Below are 24,696 nucleotides of genomic sequence, written 5' to 3'. Positions count from 1 at the left end.
TTGCTCCAGCCCAGCTTGAGCGAGGCGCAGCCTCCCCCCTGCTCCCACCCCAGAAACCTGTCCCTTGCCCCCACTGCCACCCTGTCCCAGCACTCACTAATACCCTTTTCCAGTACCACGTCCCCTGCTACCACCAGTACAGTTGGGGCCACATTAGTGAGGCGTGGGGGTTTTTGGAGTTTTTTTTTAATCTCTCTTGTGTGGCCCCAACTTACTTTTCTGTGGGTCAGTGACCCCTGACTCAAAAAGGTTCCCTGCCCTTCTCATAAATAAAGACAATGCAGAAACTTTGTGTGTTTGACAGTCTTTTATTTAAAAATGAAACCTGGCCAACAAACCCCCAATGGGAGCCAAGCCCCCATCTGGCCTCAGCATTGTAACACTCCTACACCACCCCAGACCCTAGATCTGAGCCTATCATACACTGGAACCTCCTGCCCTGAGCCCCTCACATACCCCAACCCAAATTCCTGCAGCCTCACAGCCACAAGCCTGTGGCTTGCTTAGTAGCCCAACCCTCCATCTGACCCCAACATTCCCCAGCCTGGAGCCCCCTCCCCGAGCTGGAGTTCCCTTCTCCACCTCCTCCTGCATCCAAATTTCCTCCCAGAGCTTGCGCCTCTCACCCCCTTCCCACACCCAAATCCCTCATGCCCACCCCAGAGCCCACACATCCTGTCTCAACCCAGTGAGGGTATGGCTAGACTGCAGGAGTTTTTCCAGGATTCCAGAGATATCCCGGAAAAACTCTTCTGCATCCAGGGATGCATTTGTTCTTCCATTTTTTTAGTGGAAGAGCAAATATGCTCTTTTGGTAACCCCTATATTCCTCGTTCCACGAGGAATAAGAGGGCTGCCAAAAGAAGGGGTTTTTCTGACATTTGGTCCAGTCTAGACAGGCCAAATGTTGGAAAAATCTCTTCCCATAGAAGAATCAGAAAAAAAAAGGCAGTGTAGGGTGTATAAGGGTTGAGGATAGCAAGTGATGGAGAGGAGGAGAATAGAGAGGGCAGTGCTTCAAGGAAGAGGTGGGGTCTTGGGGGGATGGGAGGGGCAGTAGATCTTCACTTGTTCTGAGATTTAAAAAGTGATCTTGAGTGTAAAAAGGTTGGAGACCACTGCTCTAAAGCCATGGGCCTAAGGAGAGCATCTTTTCTGTCTCACAGTCCCTGCCCTCCTCCCCAGACCACCTTGATTCTCTCCTCTGTGTGGCTATCGGTTGGGCCTTAATCCGTCTCCGCAACAGACAAGTCTGGGACATTTTGGGCTGTGGGAGGAGTTGCCAGGCCTGCTTTCTCCTGCAGAACCCCCAGCTCTGTGACAACCCTTGCAGATCCCCTGGTACAGGGGTGTCCAGGGACAGGAGATGACACAGCCTAAGGAGTCCTGCACCCCAGCTGATATCTGCTGCCACAACACTTAGGGTAGTCTACCCAGTGGCGCTATTTCAGGATACTTCCGGAATCCCTAAAATGTATTCCGTGTCTCAACAGTGCACCTGTTACTTCAAAATATCTTTTGAAATAACGGGCGTGCTATTCCGACATTCCATGAGGATTAAGGAATAGCGCTCTATTTTAATTTTGAAATAAGCTATTTCAAAATACACTCAAAATGAGCTCCACAATTTGCTTAGCTTATTTTGAGCTACGGGTGCAGTGTAGATGCACCCTTAGCGAGCCTATTACTTAGGGCAGCCCTCAGGCTGCTTTAGCTTACGCCAATCTGTCCCCATCTGCCTCAGTGCAGGGGAGGCCCCCAGCCTCTCTGAGGCCCCCATGGCTGTAGACATGTCACACTCTCTGATCCGTGGTATCATTCTGCTCTGAATTATTCAGCAGAGTAAGCCCTGAGCTCCAGGATTGAGGGCCTTGCCATCTCAGAGAGGGAGGGACAGGCCTGGTAGCTGAGATCTCAGCCCCATCCTGCTGCCATCTACAGGAACCAGCTATTCCGGGACTTGGGACAGAGCTCAACCTGCAGGAGCCAGAGGGAGAGGCAAGCTGAGGCTTCAACTCCTCTTACCAAAGACTCCGCCCATGATTTCTCCTCTTTCCATTCCCTGCTCAGTCACTCTCCTCCCCTCCCCGGCCTCTATATCAGCAAGTGCTTATCACCCAGGGAACCAGCAGATGCTGTTGTAGGAGCTGTGAGGAGCAGTTGAAGAATCTTTTGTCCCAGGGTCATGGGGGCTAGAGCCTTCAGTCAGGCAAAGCTTCTCCATGGGGGGGAACCTGAGACAGTGGCTCCCTGCACTCCTGCCATAGCACAGCCAGGAGCAGGCTATCTGCACTCAACCATTCTGCTCTTGTTGCCCCAGCGCCAGGCCGTTTTCCAGGTAACAGGACTCTTTCCTGTACCTATGTTCTCAGCATAAGCATCAGGTATTTGTTCAACAGAACACCAAACGCAGGACAGAACTAGATGACTGTGAAGGAAAATCTGGCTGCAACTTAACTCTAGCGCTGTTCTCAACACCACTCCCTACAGCACCAGAGCCAACACTCAGGGGTGGCCTGTGGCTATAGGTCGACTTGGCCGTCACTTAGGGCGCCACCTTCAATGGCGCCCGATGATGACATCACGGGGCGCCCGATGATGATGTCACCCCATTATCAGCCGTGCAGGCAGGGGTGCCTATCACGCGTTCCGCCTGGGGTGCCAGCTGCTGCAGCCCACCTCAGGCTGCTCCTGCCAACACTGCACACAGGCTGGGGGCAGGAGCGCTGTGCAGGGACCCGTCAGCCATCCAAGAGGGAACTGGGAGCCAAAGATGGGGCGTACTGGGAGAACTAACATGCTGAGAGCTCTGGATGGGGTTCTGGCACCGTTTGTCCAGCTTAAATGATGAGGGTTTATTAAAGCCCAGGGAGTGCTGCTCAGTGCTAGGAGATCCAGAACTGTGCCGAGAGCCATCCAGTCACAGTTCAGAGGATTGTTTGGGGTGACAGTCCTACATGGATTTCTCCCTTGAAGCCAATGCTGGCCGCAGGGCAGGGGCTCAGCAGGGTTTGAGGCTGATGCCAGCGGGAGGGCAGGGGTTGGGGACTGACACCGGTCAGAGGGCCGGGGCCCAGTGAGGTTTCCAGGGCTGCATTAGGAGCAGGCAGAGCTCAGACATCAGAGCCCAACTGCAGCCTTTCCCATTCTCTGCTGATGGGCATGAGGACATGAGAACAGATCAAGCTTGTGGGGACTCAGTGTGGGTTTCCCAGCTGCCAGTGACTGGCCAATGTGGCTCTGGGCCCAAGCCGGCTGAAAAGCCCCTGCTAACAGAACTGAGGGCTGTAGCACAGTGAAGAAAATGCCCATTTACCTTGCCCACAGTAACTCGGGAAGCCTGGGGCAGAGCTGGGGCCACCAAGGTGCTAATGCAGGACCTGATACTAGCCCCTCCATGGAAGCAGAGGTCTCATTGCTGTGGTACCCATTAATGCCTCCCTCTCGCCTGGGGAGCATGGGTGAGCCTCTCTCCACAGCCCGCAGAGCTGGAGAGGGGTTGCTCTTCCCAACTTCGCTGGTGGGGCTGGTTTGGGGACATGGCAAAGCAAAGAACCCAAAACCTCCATAAATATCTCTATTCATAAAACACTCTCAGAAACTACCAAAATATACAATCTAGGCCCCGACAGGGATGGGCCATACGATGCAGCCATGGCAAGCTGGGCGAGGTTGCCCTGGGGCCCCTCAGTGCACAGGGGCAGGCTCAATGAGGGCTCGGCGCTCCACCTGGGCACAGTATTTCTCAGGCAGGCCAGCAGCTCTAAAAACAAAGGAAACAAGGGAAAGGAAGTCATAAAGCCCCCAGACCCTATTGCAGAATGCTGGGCTATGGGCCCAGCCCACGATCCCATCTCTCCCTGGGGAGAGCCAGATGGGAGGGCCATGTTGGACCTGGGACCACCAGCCTCCTTGCTATGATCACTGGAAGGTATCAGCTGCCTCTTCCACAGGGTGATCCAGCCCCAAGTGTATGGGGGCAGAAAGGAGAGCTGGAGGGGAGCTCAGAGTGTATTGGGACAGAAGGAGAAGACTGGGGGGCAGCATTAAACACCTTGGGTGTGTCTAGACTACATGGCTCCATCGACAGAGCCATGTAAATTAGTTTATTCGGCATATTCAAAGAAGCAGGGATTTAAATAATCCCAGCTTCATTAAAATAAACATGGCTGCCATGCTGTGCCGATGATCAGCTGATCCGGCACAGCGCGGCAGTCTAGACGAGGCGCGGCTGACAAAGGAAGCCTTTGTTGACCGCTCCCGTATGCCTCGTGAACCGTTGATGGAGCCATGTAGTCAACGGAGCCATGTAGTCTAGACACACCCCTCTCCTGCTCTTACGGCTAATACAAGTCAAATGTTTCAGCCCTGCTAACCAGATTCCTCTGCTGGTCAGCCCAGCTTTGTTCAACAGCTGTTCCTCCCCATCTCCCTGCCGACTCCATCACCTGCTCTCCTTCATCTGTGGTACTGGGGGAGAGGCAAGGATGGGTTTGTAACTCTGAACATCCCAGTCTTCACACCCTACGCACTACTTCAGTGATCAAACTATGCCGTTAGGGCTATTTGAAAATTACTAACACACAGGCCAATAATATCATTGCAACAAAGCTGCCTGAGGAGTTATGAATGCCCCTTGAGATGCCGTTTAGAGCCCTGTGCCGATACAAGTTTATACCTGTGGATGCGGATAGCCGCAAATATAAACCAGTATCTGTGGAACTGCAGGGCTCTCCTGGGAACCACAGAGGTGAAAGGAGTAGAATGTCGCTTCCAGGAGTCAGTATTCTGCACTGGCAGCTCCTCCTGGATGGCTGTTCTGCCTCCAGCCCTACCCACTGGGACAGGCACTAGCCTCACCAGCGTGCCCCTGGCCAGGTGAAGCAGACAGCTATGGGGAAGGGATGCAGGCAGGTCTGAGGGTGAGGTTGGGGGGGTAGTACAGTCATGCCAGAGGAGTTGCCAGCACAGGGCACTGGCTCCTGGGAGCAGCAGCTCCACATGCTGCTCCTTTCACCCCTGTGGCTCCCGGGAGAGCACTGCCGTTCCTTCTGTGGATATACATTTGTATCCACACGGGACTAACTATATTTTCAAGTCTATATTGGAGCAAAGTAGAATCAATGTACTTGAAGAGAGATGTTTTTCAAAGGGTGACTGGGCCATAAAGAGGAGGGACAATGAACCACTGAATTTTCCTTCACCTGAGGTGACAAGGGAAATGGCACCTCATACTTCTGTGATTGAAGGATACTTAGCAATACTGTGCCACAAGTCAGCGATGCTACCTTAAACAAATACTGTAGCTTGCTAGATTAACTTTGTCTTTTAGACATGGGTTTCCACTTTGATTTCTTGTAACTCTCTCTCTCTTTTACTTGATGTCACCTAACCTGTGCCCTGTTGCAGATAAACTGGTATTATTCTAATCTAACCCAATCCAGTGCTGTGTCTGAAGTGAAGGACTTATTAACACCAGTTAATATGACAAGCTGCTGGGTATTGGCTCTTTAAAGGAGCAAATTACCCTGATTTCTCTGAGTGGTCCAGGAGAGATTTATGGATACAAATATGCATAACTCCAAGATACTTTGGACAAAATACCTCATGTAACCTATCAATTTTAATGTCTCAATCTGCAGGATGTGTAATTTTGGTGTGTGTATCGTCCTTGTATGTAGAGTTAGGAAGATGGAGAATGGAATGGTTTATGGCCGTGGTCCCCAACACGGTGCCCGCGGGCGCCATGGCGCCCGCGGGCGCATTTGTCTGCGCCCGCCAAGTGCTCAGGGGTGGCCTGGCCCCGGGTACGTGGCACATGCGCGGTGCCGGAGCCGGCCCCGGGGCGCACGGTGAGCGCCGGCCCCGGGGGCGCCGCGGATTCACCCCCCGCGGCACATGGGGGGGGGGGAAGAGTGCCAGCGCCAGCCCCGGGCGCGCGGCGCTTGGGGGAAGGAGGGGGGAGAGAGCGCCGGTCCCGGGCGCGCGGCGCTTGGGGGAGAGAGCGCCGGCCCCCGGAATGCGGCTATGGGGGGGGCCCTGCCCCCCCCGGGCGCCCGGCGGGCGAACGGCCACGCCCCCTGGCGCCCGGCAACCCCAAATGGTTGGGGACCACTGGTTTATGGTTTTAAATGTGCAAATGAAAACCATCAGGGGTGTTTCTCTCAATATCTGGGTGAACAACTGTAAACAGCCTCTTTGTCCTTTAAGTCTTAGGATGGTCACATATCTTCCTAACTGGTAAGGTCTGACCATGTAGTTTTCCATGAAAGGGGAGAATGCAACAAAGAATTCCTGCCTAAAGAGGAAGGCTATTTAAGATGCAGAGTTTTCAGCCTTTTGGCTGGCAAGTCACTCCCAAGAGAATGAACCAGAGATACCAGGGAAAAAAGATCTTCCCTAGCTTGGAGGTTTAGCTGAAATGAGAACAGGTTCAGAGTAAGTTTGCTATAAGCTTGAGGGTGTTAGAACTAGCTGAGCCTTTTCTGTTATTTTCAATTTAATCTACTTACCTCTGCCTGTTTTCACTTGCAATCACTTAAATCCTACTGCTTGCACTTAATAAAATCACTTGTATTTACTATCAAGCCCAATGTAAATAATTATTACCTGGGGGAGCAGTCAGTGTGTACATCCTCCTTTCATTGTTAAAGAGGGCTTCCCTGAATGATTTATTTGAGGTTCTTATCCCATTTAGGGAGTGGGTTTCCTGAAAGCTGGGCCCAAAACTGCATTCTCCTCAGACCTGAGGAGGTTCAGTGTCTGCATTGCTCTTTGGGGGCAGGGGACGGTGATCTCAGCTCTGCCTTGGGGGAGACCAGGAGATCTGGCCCAGGAGGACAGAGTGGTGAGAAGCCCCAGAGAGGAAGGTTGTGAATGTCAGTGGTTCTGCCAGCACACTGAGAAACAGGCCTCCAGGGGTCTTCTGTGACCCACCCCATCACATGTATCTTTAAAGATTTCTCTGAGTGATCTAGGAGTGGGCTGCAAACTTCAGGACAGATAGTCTTGGAATCATCTTGCCAGGCGTAACCAGTGTTGGTGAGTGGAGCTATTATGTTACAGACAGGCTGCTAGGCCAGGGCTGCACAGCACACAGACACTCAGAATACTGCATGCTTGTCTGCTGGTTGTTTGTGTCTGGGCTGTGAGCCACAACAGCAAAACATTGAAGGCACTCAGGGCAGGCAATGACACGAACCCTTACTGAAGAGATGGGGAACCCATGGCCTGTGGGCTGGATCCAGCCTGTAGCTTGTCGATCTGGCCCGCGAGGCTGGGGTTCCTCCCACCCCTGTAGGGGGTAAGCCAGGGCACTGAGATTCTCCCCCCTCCCCGCCACATGGCTGGAGTGCCAGTACTGGCTCCCTGCTGCTGAGGGGAGCCCCAACCTCACAGGCCAGATTCAGGCAAGACCTGGCCACATCAAGCCCTGGGCTCTCCCTGGAGGGAGGAGGAAGCGACTCTGTGCTGGAACCGCAGTGCTGGGAAGCTCTCTCTCCTATGACAGCTTGCAGACTCCACCCCATTGTTCCCACTGGCCATGAATCCCAGCCAATAGGAGCAGTGAGGGCAGTGTTTGTCCAGCTACCTGCACTGCCTCCCACCCTCTGCCTGGGGAGCTGTGCCAAGGAGGTGACCCCATCCCATACCTCCTCCCACATTCTCTTTCCCCCTCCCAGATACCACACCCCCAACTGGCTCCTGCACTCTCCCTCCCACTCAGACCCCCCCCAAAACACACACCTCAGCTGGCTCCTGCCCTCCCTCTTGCTCAGACTCCATACACCGATCCGCTCCGCCACCCTCCCACCTGTCCAGACCCCAGACCCTCAGCCTGGTCCTGCATCCTACCTCCTGCTCAGACCCTGCATTGCACCCCCAGCTTGCTCCCTGGCAGCCTCCTCTCATACACTGAACCCCTTGTTTTTGGCTCTACTCCCACAAACCTACTAGCCTCAGGCCCCAGAAGAGTTAATCCGGCCCTGGGGGAGGGGAGCCTGGAGCCTTGGCATCTCCCTCCACCCCCCGGGCACACAGGGTTAGTGTGTGAGGGGAACCCTAGCACCCCGAGTTGCATGAGTGAGGTGAGTGTCTCCCTTTTTTTCTCCCTCCTGCTTACCAGTTGGGAGCCAGTCCATGAGGGCTTGTTTGTTTTGCTTCTCACTTGTGTGAGGCCCCCGACTGATTTATATGTGAGTCAGTGGCTGCTGACCCAAAATAGGTTCCCCACCCCGCCTTACATGTATGGATTGCACCCCAAACATTACAGGGTACCATGCTGGATGGTGCCATTGAGCAGTGACCCCCCTGTCTCCTTTCCACATCCCATGGCCTTGCCCAGCACTAAGAATGAGCTGAAGCCATGCCAAGCCCAGCCCAGGAGCATGGCCCCCAAGGCACCGGCCTCCTGCTTGGCCCTGCACACTCACCTGAGCTCCTCCATCTTCTTCCTCTTGATCTCATTGATGCGCTCGCTGCGCCGGCGCACCTCTTCCTTCAGGCGCCTGCCCTCCTCGAAGGTGGTGATTCGCTCCTGTATCTGCTTCTGCTGGTGCTCGCGCACCTGGCGCCGCACCTCATCAGCATGGGTCAGCTGCAGGGCTTTGCGCCGCTCCTGCTCCTTCCGCTCCTTCTCAATCTGCTCCCGCTGAGCTCTGCATGGAGACACCACACTGCATGACCCTTGGGCTCAAACTGCGCCACAGGCAGGGCCAGTAACCCTCTTTCCAGGGCTCAGAGCCAGGCCACAGCCATAAGTTCCTCCGGGCACAAGCGTTTCACCTCCCCGCTTTTGCAGTGATGCAGGCAAGGATTTCCTTTTTCCTGACGCTGACCGCCCTGGTTGTGTGCTCTCAGGTGGAGGTTTGGGGTGCTGAGCAAGCCGCAGGCTTGTGGATGTGAGGGTGCAGGAATTTGGGTTGGGGTGTATGAAGGGCTCAGGGCAGGGAGGTTGGGAGTATGATGGGCTCAGGACACAGATTTGCAGTGTGTGGATGGTGCAGGAGTTTTGTGGCAGAAGACTGGGGATGCAGGGGTGCAGGAATTTGGGGATCTCAGGACACGGGGTTCAGGTGTATGATGGGCTCAGGATTGGAGTCTGTGAGGAGTGCAGGAGTGTTATGATGCTGTGGCCAGATGGGGGCTTAGCCCCAACTGGGGGCTTGCTGGCCAGGCTTCATTCTTAAATAAAATATGTCAAACACAAAACGTTTCAGCATTTTCTTTATTTATGGGAGGGGAAGGGAACCTTTTTTGGGTCAGGGGTCACTGACCCACAGAAAAATCAGTGGGGGACCGCACAAATAAGATGCAAAAAACCAACCCCTCCAAGCCTCACTGATGTGGCCCCAACGGAGACACCTCACTCCCCTGGCGCTCCAGCCCCATGGGGGTGGGGAGGATAGGCAGGACTGAGGTCCAAGGCCTACAGCCAGATTAACTCTTTGAGTTCCAGGGGTTAGTGGATTTTTGGGCCACCCTAGGCTCTGGGATGAGGCCAAAATGATGGATGCAGTGTGCGGGACAGGGCTGCCTGTGATTGGGATAGGGACGGGGGTGCAGAATCTGGGTGGAAAATAGGGTACAGGAGCAATCTGGGGATAGGTGTCTGTCCAGGAGGGAGTGGGAAGAAGCAGGGTGCTGATGGGTGTCTGGCCAGGGGGCAGGGGCAAGGTGATGACAGGAGTCTGGGCAGGGGGGAGGGTGCTGGTGGGGGCCTGAGTGGATGCCAGGGTACTCAGTGGAGTCTGGGCAGGGGGAGAGGACAGCATAACTTGGCTGGTACCTGGGGGTTCCACAGCTGCGCACCAGATCCAACATCTCTGGAATCACATGCGCTGCTCCTCCCCACCCCAAAACAGCTGGCGTGCTTCCTGAGACACCGGCTCTAACGAGGAGCCGGGGACTTCCTTCCCCGTGCTGCCTTCCTTTCTGCGGCAGCAGCAGGTAGTCCCGAGGCTGCGTGCCAGATCCGTGTCTCAGGAAGCGCGTGCGTGCTGCTCCTCCCCGCCCCAAAACAGCTGGCATGCTTCCTGAGAAGTTGGGACTTCTCCCCTTCCCCACCGCAGGAAGGCAGGCAGACATCATGGGGAAGGATGCAGGACCAGGCTGAGGGTCTGGGGTCTGGGGTCTGGACAGGTGGGAGGCTGCCCACACCAGAGCCAGAAGGAAGCATGCTGTCTGTTTTGAGGAGGGGAGGAGCAGCGCACCTACTTCCTGAGACACCGGATCTAGCACACAGCCGCAGGACTTCCCCCCCATGCCACAGGAAGCTGGCGCTACCTCCATTTTCCCAGGAGGTTACAGAGCCAGTGCAGGCTCCTTCTTGGGGATGGGGGGGACGAGGAGGGGCTGTGAACACCTCGCAATCGATTGGTTGTGCCCCTGCAATCGACCAATCGATCACGATCAATGGGTTGGTGACCACAGATCTAAAGAAAATCCTTGGTCTGAGATGCCCCCGAAGGAAGCCCTAGTGTTGAGAGGGCAGCAGATCAGCCCCCCAGTCCCTTCTGCACTGGACGGGACAGAGGTAAGGTGTGTAACCAGAGGCCCTTTGCAGCATTGCTGGGAACTCAGTCCCTGAACTGGCTGGGCCTCAGCTACTAGCTCTGACCCCAGCAGTGCCACCCGTTGTACCTGAGGATCCTCTCAAACTCATTGCGGTCCCGCTGCACCTGCACAGCCAGGTTGTGCTCCTTGTAGGCGATCTGCTCCAGCCGGCTCTTCTTCAGCATGGCATCGGTCTCTGCCTTCTTCTGCGCAGCTTCCTTCTCCTTCCGGCGCCACTCTCGCTCGGTGGCCTCCTGGTTCCGCTTGGCCCTCAGTGCGTCCTGCAAAGAAGGGAGCGTGCTGATCCCCATTGCGAGCGGAGCAGGACTAGCTGCGTGGTGTACACAGCTCCACATGCCTGGTGCGGGGCCCAAGGCAGACCACCCCTGCTGCTCAGGCCCTTGGGCTCGCTTGGTCTGTGCGGCAGAAGAGCCAGCTGGGCTCTGTCCTGCACGCTAGCAGGGCACCCAGTTATGCACATACAGTGATGCTGGAAGGACCCAGCCACAGTTGCTTAGCGAGGGCAGAGCCAGTAGTGCTGGACATTACAGAAACTCAGTTAGACTGGGGATCAGAGTTGAATGGAGAGAAGAAAGGTGCAAAACAATGGGCTGGTGCCAGGGCCGTCCTTAGGATTTCTGGAGTTGTAGGTGGTACTTGTCAACTGGTGCCCCAGAGCCCTATGGCAGCTGCGGGGGGAGGGAGGGGAGACAGTTTTTAGAGCTGTGGTTTTATAATCTACAGCAACACAACAGTAAAATATTTTAAAGCAATTTTCAAACTAAGGCCCTGTCATCTAACACAGTCAATTCAGAAATGGTCTGCATACATCTGGGGTTGGCCAATGCCTGTTACATGGCTTCATTGCCACTCAATGGCTCTTTCACAGGTTCAGAGTTGTGTGAACAGGTCTGGCAGGCTGTGCCACTTTTACTTTAACTAGCTCCTCTCCCGAGTTAGACTCGCTCTACAGCAGCCACAGAACTGAGCTAGGGAGCAGTGGGTGGACATTAAGACCCAGTGGTGCCCCAAATTTTTGCATTCCCTACGCAGCAGCTGTGGATGTTGGTACTATCTATGAATTCGGAGTTACACTGGCCCTCGGCTCACAGCCTCAGGGTCCTTCAGAGCCAGCGATCATCTGTTGGCTGCAGAAGCCGTTCCTCTAATACTGCACCTCTGCAGCCACCTCCTGAGCAAGGCAGGCTGCTGGGAACGCGTAATATTAGGTTCTAGTGCAGGGTTTCCCAGCCTATGGGTCGGGACCCAAATAGGGATCGCCATTATATTTCAAAATGGTCACCGAGTATCTGCAGGTGGCTCTGCCACCCCTTCTCCCCCTGTTTTTGAATTGCTTTGGGTCATCAAGTCTTTCTGAATTGTCAAAATGGGTCCCCATGTGGAAAAGGTTGGGAACCACTGTTCTAGTGACTCCACCAAGGGACTGGTTCTCCACAGCCCTGGCCTGGGAGACCCGCCTCTCATCCCATCACCATGGCAAGGCCCGGCTGTGGCCTCTCCAGGACAAAGAGCAGAGCTTTCTGAGCACTGACACAGCTCAGGTTAGAGCCCTTTGGACGAGGGTTTCTCATGATTCTCCTGCTTTGCTATGAGACTCCCACAAGGTGTGCAAGGCAGCAGCATCATTGCCAAGGCAAGGGACAGGGCAGAACTTCCTCCCAAGGACGGGGAAGGCTGCTCTACACCCTGGTACCTCAACAGGGCATCACAACTGGGTTAACAAGGTCAACTTCTCAGTGTTTCACTGAAATATCCCACTTCTCGCAGCAACATGAGTGGAGTGGGAGACTCCCACTGCCCCTGGCAGGACGGCCAACAGAGACGTGCTCTATCTTACCCTGCCCCAGTAGCCCTTGCTAGTCTCTTGCCAGTCCCAGAAAGGGGGACAAGTATCCTGTGTGAAGGGAAGCTGCTAATTCCTTGCAGCTGGGGCAGGAGTTTGCTCATGGAGTGTGCTGCTGAGCTCCCAGATGCAAATCTCTTGTAAAGTGAATGCAGTGTCTCCCCAGGCTCCTTGCTTGGCTCCTCCGCCCACTGGCTTGGGAAAGTGCAGGCATAATGCACTCTGACCATATGTCCTGGCCAGAGGGTGCACCCCACCCATGCCCCCTACACCCGGTTTTGCCTTGCCTGGGATGGAATCAGGGGAGACAGAGGCAGGGAATACGATGGACTGGAAAGGGGGCACAGGGCCATCTTTGCAAGTGTTACCTGCTCTGCTTGGTAATCCTGGGCCTTTTCCTGCAATGCCCTCAGACGTGCCGTCTCCATCTCCTTCTCCCGGCGGATCCTCTCCTGTTCGGCTTCAAACTCTGCTTCCCTTGCCTGGGCCAGGCAAACAGCACAAAATCAATGAGCTGCACCCAGACCGTTAACAGTAGGCCTTCCTCATCACCCACCCACCACCAGGACATAGCAGACACATCCAGCATCTCTCTGGCTCCCCGCTCCCCCCAGCCTCCTATATAACAGGGACGAGATAACTTCTCCAGTTAACTCCTAGAGCAGATCTTTTAGCTACACATCCAGTCTTGTCAGTGATGGTGAATCCACCACAACCCTTGGAAAATTGTTCCCCTCCTTGTCTGAACTCCTTCCAGGAGCCAGCAGTTAGCCAGCCAGCCATTCTCCCCGTTCTCATCGAATAATGCTCATGTAGCAGAAAACCTGGTATGCAGATTCATGTGTTTGCCTGTGGGGTATGTACGTCCCAGCATCCACCCACATCCATGGGTCTCTCTGATAGATTAATAGAATCGGAGAATCCTAGGGCTCCAGGAGACCTCAGGAGGCCATCGAGTCCAACCCCCTGCCCAAAGCAGGACCAACCCCAACTAAATCATCACAGCCAGGGCTTTGTCAAGCTGGAACTTAAAAACTTCTAGGGATGGAGACTCCACCACCTCCTAGGAAACCCTTCCAGTGCTTCACCTCCCTCCTTTACAACAGGTGTTAAAGCCAAAAGGGACTAATACCATGATGTAGGGATGAATTCCTGCATAGCACAGGCCCGAGAAGCTCACCCCCGCCCTCAGGCCCAGAACTCCAGGTTAAACAGAGCAGAACTTTCCTGGTGACATGCAGCCCAATTTATTGGGCAGGAATGCCACCCGTCTCTTGTCCCCCTGCCCACAGCACATACCATTTTCCGCTTCTGGTATTCCAGCACCTGCTGGTCAGCCATCCTCTCCTGCGCCAGCTGCTCCTCCTTACGCCGCTGGTTCTCGTCATTGATACGCTTAACCTCAGCCTGAATTCTCATCCTCTGCTCATGTCTGTTCTCCATGTCCTGAGAAAGGTACGAGGGCAGGGGGTGTGAGAGGTACCCCAGGGAGATGCCACAGCACAGCCCCCTTCCCAGACCATTCTTGCTTTGGCATTTGCCTGGAGCAGTATGCACTAGCAGGGACGAGGGACCAGCTATTGGGCTGGGGCTGAAGAAATGCCCAGTTGCTCACTATCCTTTTGAGCTCCTCGTCTGCTTCCCATAGTCCTCAACTGCGAGGAGACTAACTAGCTCTGGGCTGCCCATTCCCCTGGCCCTGGGGGATACTAGGGAGCTGGGGTTCAGGAGGGTTGGATGGGCTCAGAATCTATCTCGGACGCCTCACCTCACCCGTCTCTCTTACCGTCATGTCTTCCATCTGCATCTGCTCCAGATAGTCCAGCATCTCCTGGGCCTCCTGATCGCGCTGCTCTGCCTTCATAGCCCGCTCCTCCTGGTTCTTCTCTATCTGCTCGATGATATGTTGCTTCCCTCTGGGAACAGGACATATCAATGTCTCTGGCACATCACACTGTGCCTGGCACAAATGCCTGCCAAGCCAGCAGGGCTGGACTGCCTGCTGCCCATGCCCCACGGCCACACAGACAGGTATCCCCTGGCAATGGTTGCCTCACACTGGGTTTCCTTGGGAAGTGCTGGAGTGGGGCTGCATGTGATGAGCTGCCCAGGGCTTGGGGAGGGATATTGCTGCTCACCTGATCATCTCCTGCTTCCTCTTCTGTTCCAGCTCCTCCTGCATCTTGGTGGCTTTTTGCCTCTCCACCTCCATCATCTGGTCCAGGCGCTTCTCCTCCTCCCCCAGCTCCTTCTCAATCAGCTGCTTTTCCAGCATCTGTGCATCACGGATCGCCTGGCACTTTGCATTCAGGATCATCTTTGGGGACAAGGAACTGCTCTGGCTCAACCATGCGGGTGGGGCACAGACAGAGAGGGCCCAGGGGGCAGGGAAAGGCAGTTCAAGAGGAAACAGACCATGATCTAGGGGTTAGAATAAGACTTAGCTCCATTCCCAGCTGTGCCACTCACTCACTGTATGCCCTCGGGCACCCTGGTTTCCCCACATCGGAGTACAGCCAGGACTGCACAGTGCAGGAGGCAGGCAATGGCACAAAGAGCTTCCTCCCACAGGGACCACTTCAAATCCAGCCCAGTGACTGTAGGTCCTTGCTGTCAGAGGGCAGGTCAGTGGTTCCATGTGGAACAAGTCTTGGCCCCATCACACCATCACAGCAGGAGCCTTTGCTGACAGCCATCACTCAGGGACTCAGCTTCCTTCTCCCTGCACAGGGTCCCTCCAGGGCAGGGCTGAGCTTGCCCTGCTTTGGCTACGCCTGGCTTGGAGTCCCTGGAACGATGCTGCCCTGCTTGGCAGAAGGGCCCAGTTTCTGGGGAGAGGGGAAGACTGCAGAGCACAGAGCCCGAGACCCCACCTCGCTGAGCTCCTTGACCTCTTCCTCCTGCTCCATGCGCATCCTGGTGGCCCGCTGCAGCAGGTACTGGGCTCGCTCCTTGGCCTCCTCTTCCAGGTCGCTCAGCTTCTCCTTCTTCTTCTGCACCATCCCTTTCTGCTTCATGACGTGCTTGCGCTCATTCACCCCGGCCTGGAGGGGAAAGGGAGGCTGCTGACAGCCACCTTCCTGGCCCTAGGGAGCCCTGCCTCACTCAAGTGCTGCCACAAGCCAGATTCTTCTGGGCCAGCACCACCATGACACGATGCTGGGGACAGGGAGGAGACTGGCAAGCTCTGAGGGGACTGCTGTGCCTGCACAGGTGAGAGCTGCAGGGAGGCTGCACCGCTCCCAAGGGAGATGCTCACGTCCTATCGTGTCTGAGACAGGAGGGCTGCTGGAACCATGGCCCGTGACATACACCCAGCCTGTGTCCATGAGCCAGCGGCTTTGTGCGGCAGGCTCCACCCACTCTCTCAATGGCCAGAACTTCCTGGGGTGGCAGCATTGCTGTCTCCTCGCACTCCCACCCCAAGGGGGGAGGATTCTCTCTGAGATATGAACTGTGGGGGCCTGGCAATTCCTACATCCTCTGAGAGCCTGGGCCACAGGGGCAAGTCTGTGGGTGCCAGTGTAGGGTGCAAGTTCGATGTCTCTCCTGCAAGGGAGGATTTGGATGGGGAGCTTTCCAAAGTTCTGCCAATTGCTATGAGCCACCATGACAGAGAAGCAGTTTGGGACTAGCAGCATAAACAGTTCCCTGGCTCTCAGGAGTCTGCCCAGGGGCTTCCTCTGGGAAGCCTGGCTGCTCAAGAGCCCCACTCCCTCCTCTTGGTCTGCACCCACCTCCCCATCCCTAGCCCAGATGGCCCCAGGCAGGCCAGAGCTGGGCCTGGCACACCAGGAATGTGTGGGGTAGCTGCCGTAGCCCCTGCAGTTGGCCCTTCCCTGCAAAGTCCACCCTATGTGGCCACTTCAAACAGCACCCTGGAATGGGCCTACAAATCAGCTGACAGCAGGAAGCGAGAAGAGACACTTACGATAAGAGCTTCTCTCTCTGCCTTGAGGGCTGCTATGTTGGCCTCACGCTCCTCCTTGGTCAGGACTTGGGATGCTGCCTTAATGCGGTGGAAATCCTCTGGGCTCATAATGAGGGATTCTCCTGACGGGTCCTCTGCAGGAACGCTGGCAGAACAAGCAAGAGGAGCAGAGAGGTGACATGGAGGCTCCCTACTCCCATCACCATGGGTCAGCCTGGGAAATGCCTGAGGGTCTCCTGCACAGAGATCACACCCTGTGGTGCTGCCTGCAATAGAGGTCACCAGAGCCAGGGAAGGACTGTGTGAGAGACTGAGTGAGTCAGCAGAGATAAATGCAAGAGGGCCCAGATCCACAAAGGGACAGGGGCATTGTCAGACTGAGGATAGTAATGCCTAACATCTGGTGTCCTGCCACCCAATGGAACCCACAAAGCCTGAATTAAGTGCCTGGGTTTTCTACCCAATGAGGGGGAGAGATAGGTGCCTGAGAATGGGATCCACCAAAACCACGCTAGGTGCGGAGCTGCCTACACTAGTCAATTGCAGATACTGACAAGAAGGGTGTGGCCTAAGCCCCGCCCCTCTCTGGGACTTAGGCATCTCAGCCCTAGCTAGCGGGAGGCACCATTTCTGCTCTCAATCTACCACGAGGATCCCTCTCCTGGAGTCATGCCTAAACCATTTATCACAGGAAGAGTGGCATGTGCCTCACTCCATACAAGCAGGAGGGGAAGGAGAAGGCCTCCCTTGCAATCTTTAGCCATCCTGCACTGGAGGTGAAGAAGGGACTTGGGTATATAAAGTCATCAGCACTGCTGTTGGCCTTGGCCCAACGCCTATTTCAGTATTTATACTAAGCGGAACACCTTCCAACAGGCGATCTGAAGAGCTTTGCCCCAGAACACCCATAATCTTGTGATTAGGGCACTCACCTGAGAGGCGGGAAACCCTCATTTAGTCAGGCAAAGAAGGAAACTGAATAAGGGTCTCACACCACAGGTGGGTATCTAACTGCTGCACTAACAGGTATAAGGAGTTCCTCCTAGTCCCCTCCCCCGGCCAGCTTGTGTAGAGTTAGGCATGCTCACAGCACACCGATCAGCGCAAGCCCTGCAGGCAGGATTGAGGATCAGATTAGAAAATAGGCAGGTGCCCAGACAGCTATGGGAACGATGTGCATGCTCACACGCAGAGACTTAGGTGATGTTTACAGTGAACATGCAGGTGTCTATGGGGGCAGGCAGCAGCTGAACAGGGATTTGGTGAATCGACACAGTACCCAAATCTGAAACTTTGTGTATCTGAACCAAAGTGCCTGGGCCAAGTCTAGTGTGGGGAGTAGGCGAAGGTGCTACAGGAGAAGCACTGCCAGGTTTGAGACGAAGGGAGAGCCCCAAACCCCAGTGAGAGCAGCATGATGCTGTCACAGGCTGGGCTAACTGACTGCACCCCAGGAATAACAGTGTCTAGACTAGGGATGTTAAATATCGGTTAACTGAACAGTCAATTAACCTCCTGATTTCCTATTGGTTACTCGAGTATTCTAAAGTCCCCGGGGAGTGGGGGCTGGAAGCCAGTGCGCTCTGGCCCCACTCCTGAGGAGCCCCCTGCCACTCGGCGCTGCTGCCTCTGGTACAGAGGCAGCAGCGTGGATTGCCAGGCTGGAGCTGGTCTGCAAGGGGAACCAGTTTAAAAAACAGCTCTCTGCACAGGTCGGCTGCCTGTTGCCTCGCACTGATGCCTCTGATACAGAGACAGCAGCGCGGGGTGGCAGCAGCCCTTGTCCAGGGAGAAGGGTTGAGCTCCCAGACCCGGTGGAACTGAGCTGGGCTGCCTGCCCGCCTGGCTCCTAATACACTTAAAATGCAGATCTGCAGCAGAGGTAGGTCCCAGACCCAGTGCAAGCCAGGACTGAGCCACACTGCTGGCCAGTCTGCTAAAAAATATACTGGCAAGGGAGGGAAGAGGAATGCATGTAGTCAATAGCATTATCCGATAAGCTTTTGCTTTTGCTTATCAGGTAATCAACTATACTATTACATCCCTAGTTTAGACAGCTCCAGGGATACTGTGTAAGTGCAGAAAATCAAAGACTCCCATTCCTGTAACTGCAATGAGAACACCCCAACCATCAAACACATCATGCAGAATCCCAAATATAGACTCAAAGGGGGAACTGGAGGATATCTACAACCTCATAGAGGTGGACTTGAAATGGTCTATTGTCCTGTAAGTGCATCTACAGCACTGCAGATGCCATACATGCACATGAAAGACAGTGGCAGCACAAAGACAATCATGACCAGGCCTGCCTAAGCCCAAAGTCTATTGGCCAGCTTTCCTCCTGCTCCACATGGACTTCATATAGAAGCACATGGTAATGAACAGCACAAGGTACCTCTGTAACTGCTTTGTGCCAACCGATCATTGCCTGTGTACACCCCACAAGCGCAACTGGAATCACAAATAAACAGTGTATGGAGCTATTTAGTCCCTGGGAAAGATGTTCCAAACATTTCAGTGTCACACTTGAATTTCCGGACTTTCATGTGAAAGCAGCTCAACTGTCATCCTGGCGCTTTCAGCAGTGTCAGTGGGACATGATAATCTTCCTTGCCTGCCCTCAACAACAGGTCCACATTGCCATGCACCTTAAAACAGGTGTTTGCATTTCCGTATTGGCGGATGTGAGCCATATGCCTAGCTTGTATGGCGCTTTGCTAAGACTGCAGAGTGTCTCTAGGGATAGAAGATACCAGGGAAAAACAAAGACACTGTCTGAACCACGAATTCATTAGTACATGGCTATGCCAACGCTGGTGCCCTACCCCAGAAACCACACCTTCCTCCCGGGGGGTAGAAGAGCAACCACTCCATGGTGGGGAGCTGTGGGTGGCAGGAGCAGGATTGCCAGCTCTCCTGACTGGATGCTATTATTGTGAAAGGCATCAGGTCTGTCCAGTCTGGGAGAGCTGGCAACCCTCAGCAGGAGCAGGAGCAGGAGCAGGAGCAGGAGCAGGAGCAGGAGCAGGAGCAGGAGCAGGAGCAGGAGCAGGAGCAGGAGCAGGAGCAGGAGCAGGAGCAGGAGCAGGAGCAGGGTGGGAGGCTCACCTGACATCCTCAGGCAGGAGGTGCCGGCAGTAGCAAACAGCGAACGTAGGCCATGGAAGCAGAGGGCGGCCACGCAGCCAGCTGGAGAGAACACCACTTTGAAGGGGAAACCATTGCTTCTTTCCAGCTGCCACTGAGTGGCCACCCTCTGCTCCTCCTGAATCCTCCAAACCCTTCTGGTGAGCAGGGGCTGGGCACAGCCCAAGGGGCTGACTGGGCAATGGGGCTGTGTAGGGCTCAAAATGTCATGAAGCCCTATGCAGCTGCATACTTTGGGTATTGCTAGGGATGGTCCTGATGGCAAAGGGAATAGAAAATATCTGCATGCCACACACATTGGTGACAGATGACCCTTGAAGGGTTAATATCGCTACATAAGGCAATGTAGTTTCGTGGAATGATCACAGAATGAGGAAAGAAAAGCAACTGAATTCTAGTCTCAGTTCTGCAGCTGACTCACTGCATGACCTAGAGGAAGCTGACTGTGCCCCAATTTTCACAGTTGTAAAATGAGGATAATATGGGCCTATTTCCCAGGGGAATTCTACAAAATAAATGACTGCGCATTACTCAGATGCCATGGTGATGGGCGTGGTATAAGAACCCAAATAGAGGAGAATGTGTAAAGCACTTTGAAGATGTTCAGTGCTAAATATTTAATAATAATTAGCAGTATTATTATATGTTGCCTTTCATCCACCCACACAAACACTGAGACCTGCTTAATAGTTTCTTCAAAGATGACAACAGCAGACTGGATTCCAGAAGCACTTCAAAGAATGGTTCATAGCAATAACAGCATCACTGCTGTACACAGAACCTTTCATCCCAAAGGGCCCAGAATAGCCACCTTGTCAAATGAGACATTAACCTGAGGTGTCTCAGTGTTTGGGTTCCCAGCCTGAAACATCTTGACATGACCTTCAGGAGCTCCCATTGACTTCTGTTGGTGCTCACGCTGCTCAGCTTCTCTACAAGTCAGCTGCCAGGGGTCAACATCAGGGATCACCTTTGAAAATGTTAACCTGAGTACCTTGGATCATTCCACCTACCACAAAAATGAACTCACCTCTAGCGTGAGAGGTGATGGCTGTTTACCAAGGAACAGCAACACTATACAACTTTTTAAGCCGGAAGCTGAAGACAACTCCTGAGTGCAGGGAAAACTTCGGGAGATAGAAAGTAATTGTCTGAAATGGTATTTGGTCAAGACAATACCCTTATTCTTGCAAAGTGCTGCAGGTTCTTTAATGACCTCATTTCAGTCCTGTTTAGAAAACATTCCTGGAGCAATCCACAGACCTGTTTGCTGTGTGTGTTAAGGATGCTCTATTTTATGTACTGAGGCTGCCTTTCACCTGTACAGGGACATATGGGGGCAGCATCAGACCAAATCAGAAAGATCACTGCATATATCCCGAAGGTGCTTTGTGCTACTCCTGCCCATCATATACTAATGCAAGGGTGGGCAATAATTTTTGAAAGGGAGCCATCTCATGAATTTCCAAAGTGGTCCCAGGCCAACCTAGATGGGATGGAAGGGGTGGGGCCAGGAGACTTCATATGCTCCTCCATCCACAGGCCTTGATTAGCCTGGAAGTGCGTAAAGTCTTTGCCAGGGGCGCGCATTGCCTAGAAAAAACTGACAGCTGTCCAAAACAGCTGGCAGTTCCCTCTAGGTGACACATGCTCCTGCAGTGGGAGGAGACTTTGTGTGCTCCCTCCACCCATAGGTCAATTAGGGCCTGGGGGCAGGGGAGCACATGAAGTATTTGTCCTCGCTTCCACCCTGCCAGGGGTGTGGGACACCTAGAGAGAACCACCAGCTGTTTTGAATAGTTGACGGTTTCTTCTGGAGCTGCGTGCCCCTGGTGGGCAAGAGGAGACTTCGTGTACTACCCCGTCCACAACACTCGATTGGCCTATGGGAGGGGAAGTGGCAGATCGGCCGGAGGCCAAATCAAAGGGCTTGGTGGGCTGGATTCAGCCCATGGAGGCTGTCTTGCCCATCCTGTACTAAAGACTGGACAAGAGAGGCCTGTAATGTGGCCACTGAGGGAGCTTTATAGAGCAGGGTGTTAATAGTGTTCTCTGACTGACCCTCCACTCACTTCCCACTCAGACCAGGCATTCCAGGGGGTTGCCACTTGCTTGTCTCCAGGAGGCTACACAGTAAGGGCTAGCCTAGCACTGGAGCACTTCCATGGGACAGGCACCTAGTCCCTGGGGCCCCTGACACACCCTCAAAGCAGAGGCTCATGTGCTGGCTTACACAAGATCACGGATGAGATCCCTGGTGATGAGGCGGATGGTCTCAGGTTTGTGGCCCCAGCCACAGGCAGAGGGTGATTTCTGGACAGTCTGCACATCCCGTAGGATCACAAGGGGGCTGTCAGTATAGGATCGCGGCAGGTTCTGAAAGACAAGACAGACGGACAGATTTTCTCAGGGTTTCTCATTGCTCTCCACATAACACACCTTTAACTCCTGATTATCCCTCGTGCGTCTCCTTTGCGTGGCTGTCCCATGGGGCGAGCACTGACTGGGGCTACACTGGGGCCCACTGACCCCCCAGCACTAACTTACCACGGAACATTCACGACCCTTTCTGGCAAACATCCTGACAGATTGCAGGGTCGAGGAACAGGAGATGAAACCTTTCACCTGGTTCTTACCCAGGCCAAACACCAGCTCCTCTCTAGCCCCAGCCACCACAGCCTGAAGGATAGTCTCTCCTCACCGTTATTTAGGTGCCAGCACCAGCCTTGGTCCGTGAACATCTGATTGAAATGAGCTGACATTGTTCACTGTCCATCTGCCCAATGCCCAGCCCCACTTACTTTGAGGACGGGGTGGCCGAGCCTCTCTAGCTATATACGGGGCCTGGCAGAAGCGTGAAGCTGGAAGCAGAAAGGAGTGAGGACAAGTGGGCCCAGCTCTCCCATGAGCAGACAGTGAGTAGGAGAGGTAGTGGGAGATCCTTTGGAGGTTTGGATTCTGTGGGAGCCAAGCGCTCAGCCCCTGTACAAGGCACTGGATCTTGCAGAATCAATTAATTCAGCCCAGAAATGAATCTTTCAAATAATAACTTTCCCTAACACTGGTCCCATCCCCATTCATTTGAGCTGACATTGCCACCTAGTGAACAATCCAGTGCACTCCAGGCGTGATTCAGCCAGACCTGCCTGAAGGCGCTTGCCCTTTCTTAATACAAAAGCAGGTATCAAGAGGCATGTTAACACGCCATGGGGTAAAAAGTTCAAATACTCAAGCTCAAGCAACTGAAAGGTGACAATCTCCAGAATAGTGTTAACAGAGCCACACTGCACACAATGACTTCTGGGTATCAGAGAGAGACTATGGTGCTGGGATGCGCTCCCATCTAGTCTAAGTGCAGAACAGTCCCAAGTGATAAATGCAGGGTACTGAACAATGCTGTGTCCACTAGGGATGTTACAGTTAGATTAATTAGCTAATCGAATAGTCGATAAGGGCACCTTTGCCTTTGTAGTGCAAAAGCCACTTCAAAGGCGAAAGCGCTGCAGGAAACACGGGGCTAGTGGGGGACTGCTTGACTCCCCTGCTAGCCCTGTACTCCACGCAGCATTTCAAAGCAGCAGTGATGCGTGGAGCCCAGGGTCAGCCCAGTGTCAGTCTCCACACAGCATTTCAAAGTGGCAGCACCACATGGAGCCCAGGGTCAGCAGGGGAATCCCCAGTTGACCTGGGGCTGCATGTGGCGTTTCAAAGCGGCAGACCTTGGGCTCCACATAGTGCTGCCACTTTGAAACACTGCATGCAGCCCAGGCCAGCTGGGGACTTCCCAGCTGGCCCCGGGCTGCACACAGCTTTTCAAAGCAGCAGTGCCATTTGGAGCCCAGGGTCTGGCCCTGGGCTGCATGTGGAACTGTGGCTTTGAAGCACTCCCTTCTCTCCCCCCCCCCCCCCACTGCCTCTTTCTGATAGAGGTAGCAAGGGGGGCAAAAGCGACTAGTCAACTAGTGTGTTGACTATCTGATAAGCGACAGGTGGACAATAATTTTTGAAGGGAGGCCACTTCACAAATTTCTGAAATGGCCCCAGGCTGTCCCAGAGGGGCCAGGGCCAGGATGCTTCCCATGGTCTCCCACCTGCAGATCCTGATTGTTTTGAACAGCTGACGGTTCCCTCTAGGTGCCATGCATCCCTGGTGGCAGGAGACTTCACGCACTGCCCCCATGTCCAAGCAAATCAGGGTCCCAGGAGCAGGGGAGTGCATGAAGTCTTTGCCCCCTGCCTCTACCCTGCAAGGGGCGTGTGGTGCCTAAAATGAACTGCCAGCTGTTCTGAACAGCTGGCGGTTCCCTTTGGTGCCACACACCCCTGGCAGGGGGAGGAGACTTTGTGCACTCCCGTCCCCAGGTCTCATTGACCTGGGGGTGGGGGAGTGGCAGGGTGGCTGCGGGCTGGATTAACTGGTTTGGAGGGCTGGATCTGGCCCACAGAAGCTCTCTTCCCCACACCTGCGATAAGCATTTGCTTATCGGATAATCGACTAATCATTCACATCCCTAGTATCCGCAGCACCTCAGAGCTTCTTGCAAAACCCTCATGAGACAAAACAAACATTATTATACCCATTTTACAGATGGGGAAAAGGCCAGAGAGGTCGGACTAGGTCCTGTGACACATGCCCACAAATATATGTGCATTGTGGCTATGCTAATGCTGCTCTAGGGATTTTAAGTTTGTGTCTGAATTCTCAAAATTAATCTAATCTACCTGTCAATGCAGAGTCAAAGCGATGAATGGTGAAGTAACAGGTTTAGCACTGAATTACCTGCCCTTTAACACAAATAACAATGTTCATTTATTCCAATCAGTGACTGAGTCTGACACTCCCAGGTTCCTCTAGATCTCATAAGTGCCTGGGTTTGCTCTGAGCTGTCATACATATCAAGGACCTCAATTAACACTCCAGTGATTACTACTGTAAACTCCCCAATGATAAGCAACACCTGGAGGCTTGTGTGCTATCAGATCATAAACCTGTCTAGGGCTCTTCTGACTAGCAGTATTTTAAAACAACACTCCCAGGAGTCAGGCCAATGCTCATTCCCCAGATATAAGATGGACTTCTCTTTGGGTATGTCTACACTACCACCCTAGTTCGAACTAGGGTGGTTAATGTAGGCATCCGAAGTTGCAAATGAAGCCCGGGATTTAAATATCCCGGGCTTTATTTGCATCTTGCCGG

General features: G+C 53.9%; 1 protein-coding gene across 1 annotated transcript in view; it reads right to left on the bottom strand.

Moving 5' to 3' along the window:
• Positions 1-288: 288 nt before the first annotated feature.
• The window catches only part of CFAP45 (cilia and flagella associated protein 45), a 31,710-nt gene continuing 7,302 nt past the window's right edge, over positions 289-24,696 (bottom strand). The window contains exons 3-12 of the mRNA XM_075907756.1: positions 21,733-21,875; positions 16,350-16,494; positions 15,292-15,462; positions 14,557-14,735; positions 14,205-14,334; positions 13,718-13,864; positions 12,787-12,900; positions 10,642-10,835; positions 8,433-8,657; positions 289-3,763 (exon numbers count right to left, since the gene is read on the bottom strand). Coding sequence (XP_075763871.1) covers positions 3,688-3,763; positions 8,433-8,657; positions 10,642-10,835; positions 12,787-12,900; positions 13,718-13,864; positions 14,205-14,334; positions 14,557-14,735; positions 15,292-15,462; positions 16,350-16,494; positions 21,733-21,875 — 1,524 coding nt within the window. The 3' untranslated portion in view covers positions 289-3,687. The remainder of the gene's footprint in view (positions 3,764-8,432; positions 8,658-10,641; positions 10,836-12,786; positions 12,901-13,717; positions 13,865-14,204; positions 14,335-14,556; positions 14,736-15,291; positions 15,463-16,349; positions 16,495-21,732; positions 21,876-24,696) is intronic.

This window comes from Pelodiscus sinensis, chromosome 24 (genome assembly GCF_049634645.1).
Source record: "Pelodiscus sinensis isolate JC-2024 chromosome 24, ASM4963464v1, whole genome shotgun sequence".
Classification (NCBI taxonomy): Eukaryota; Metazoa; Chordata; order Testudines; family Trionychidae; genus Pelodiscus; species Pelodiscus sinensis.
The sequence above is the reverse complement of the archived record's forward strand: the minus strand, read 5'-3'. Positions and strand labels throughout refer to the sequence as shown.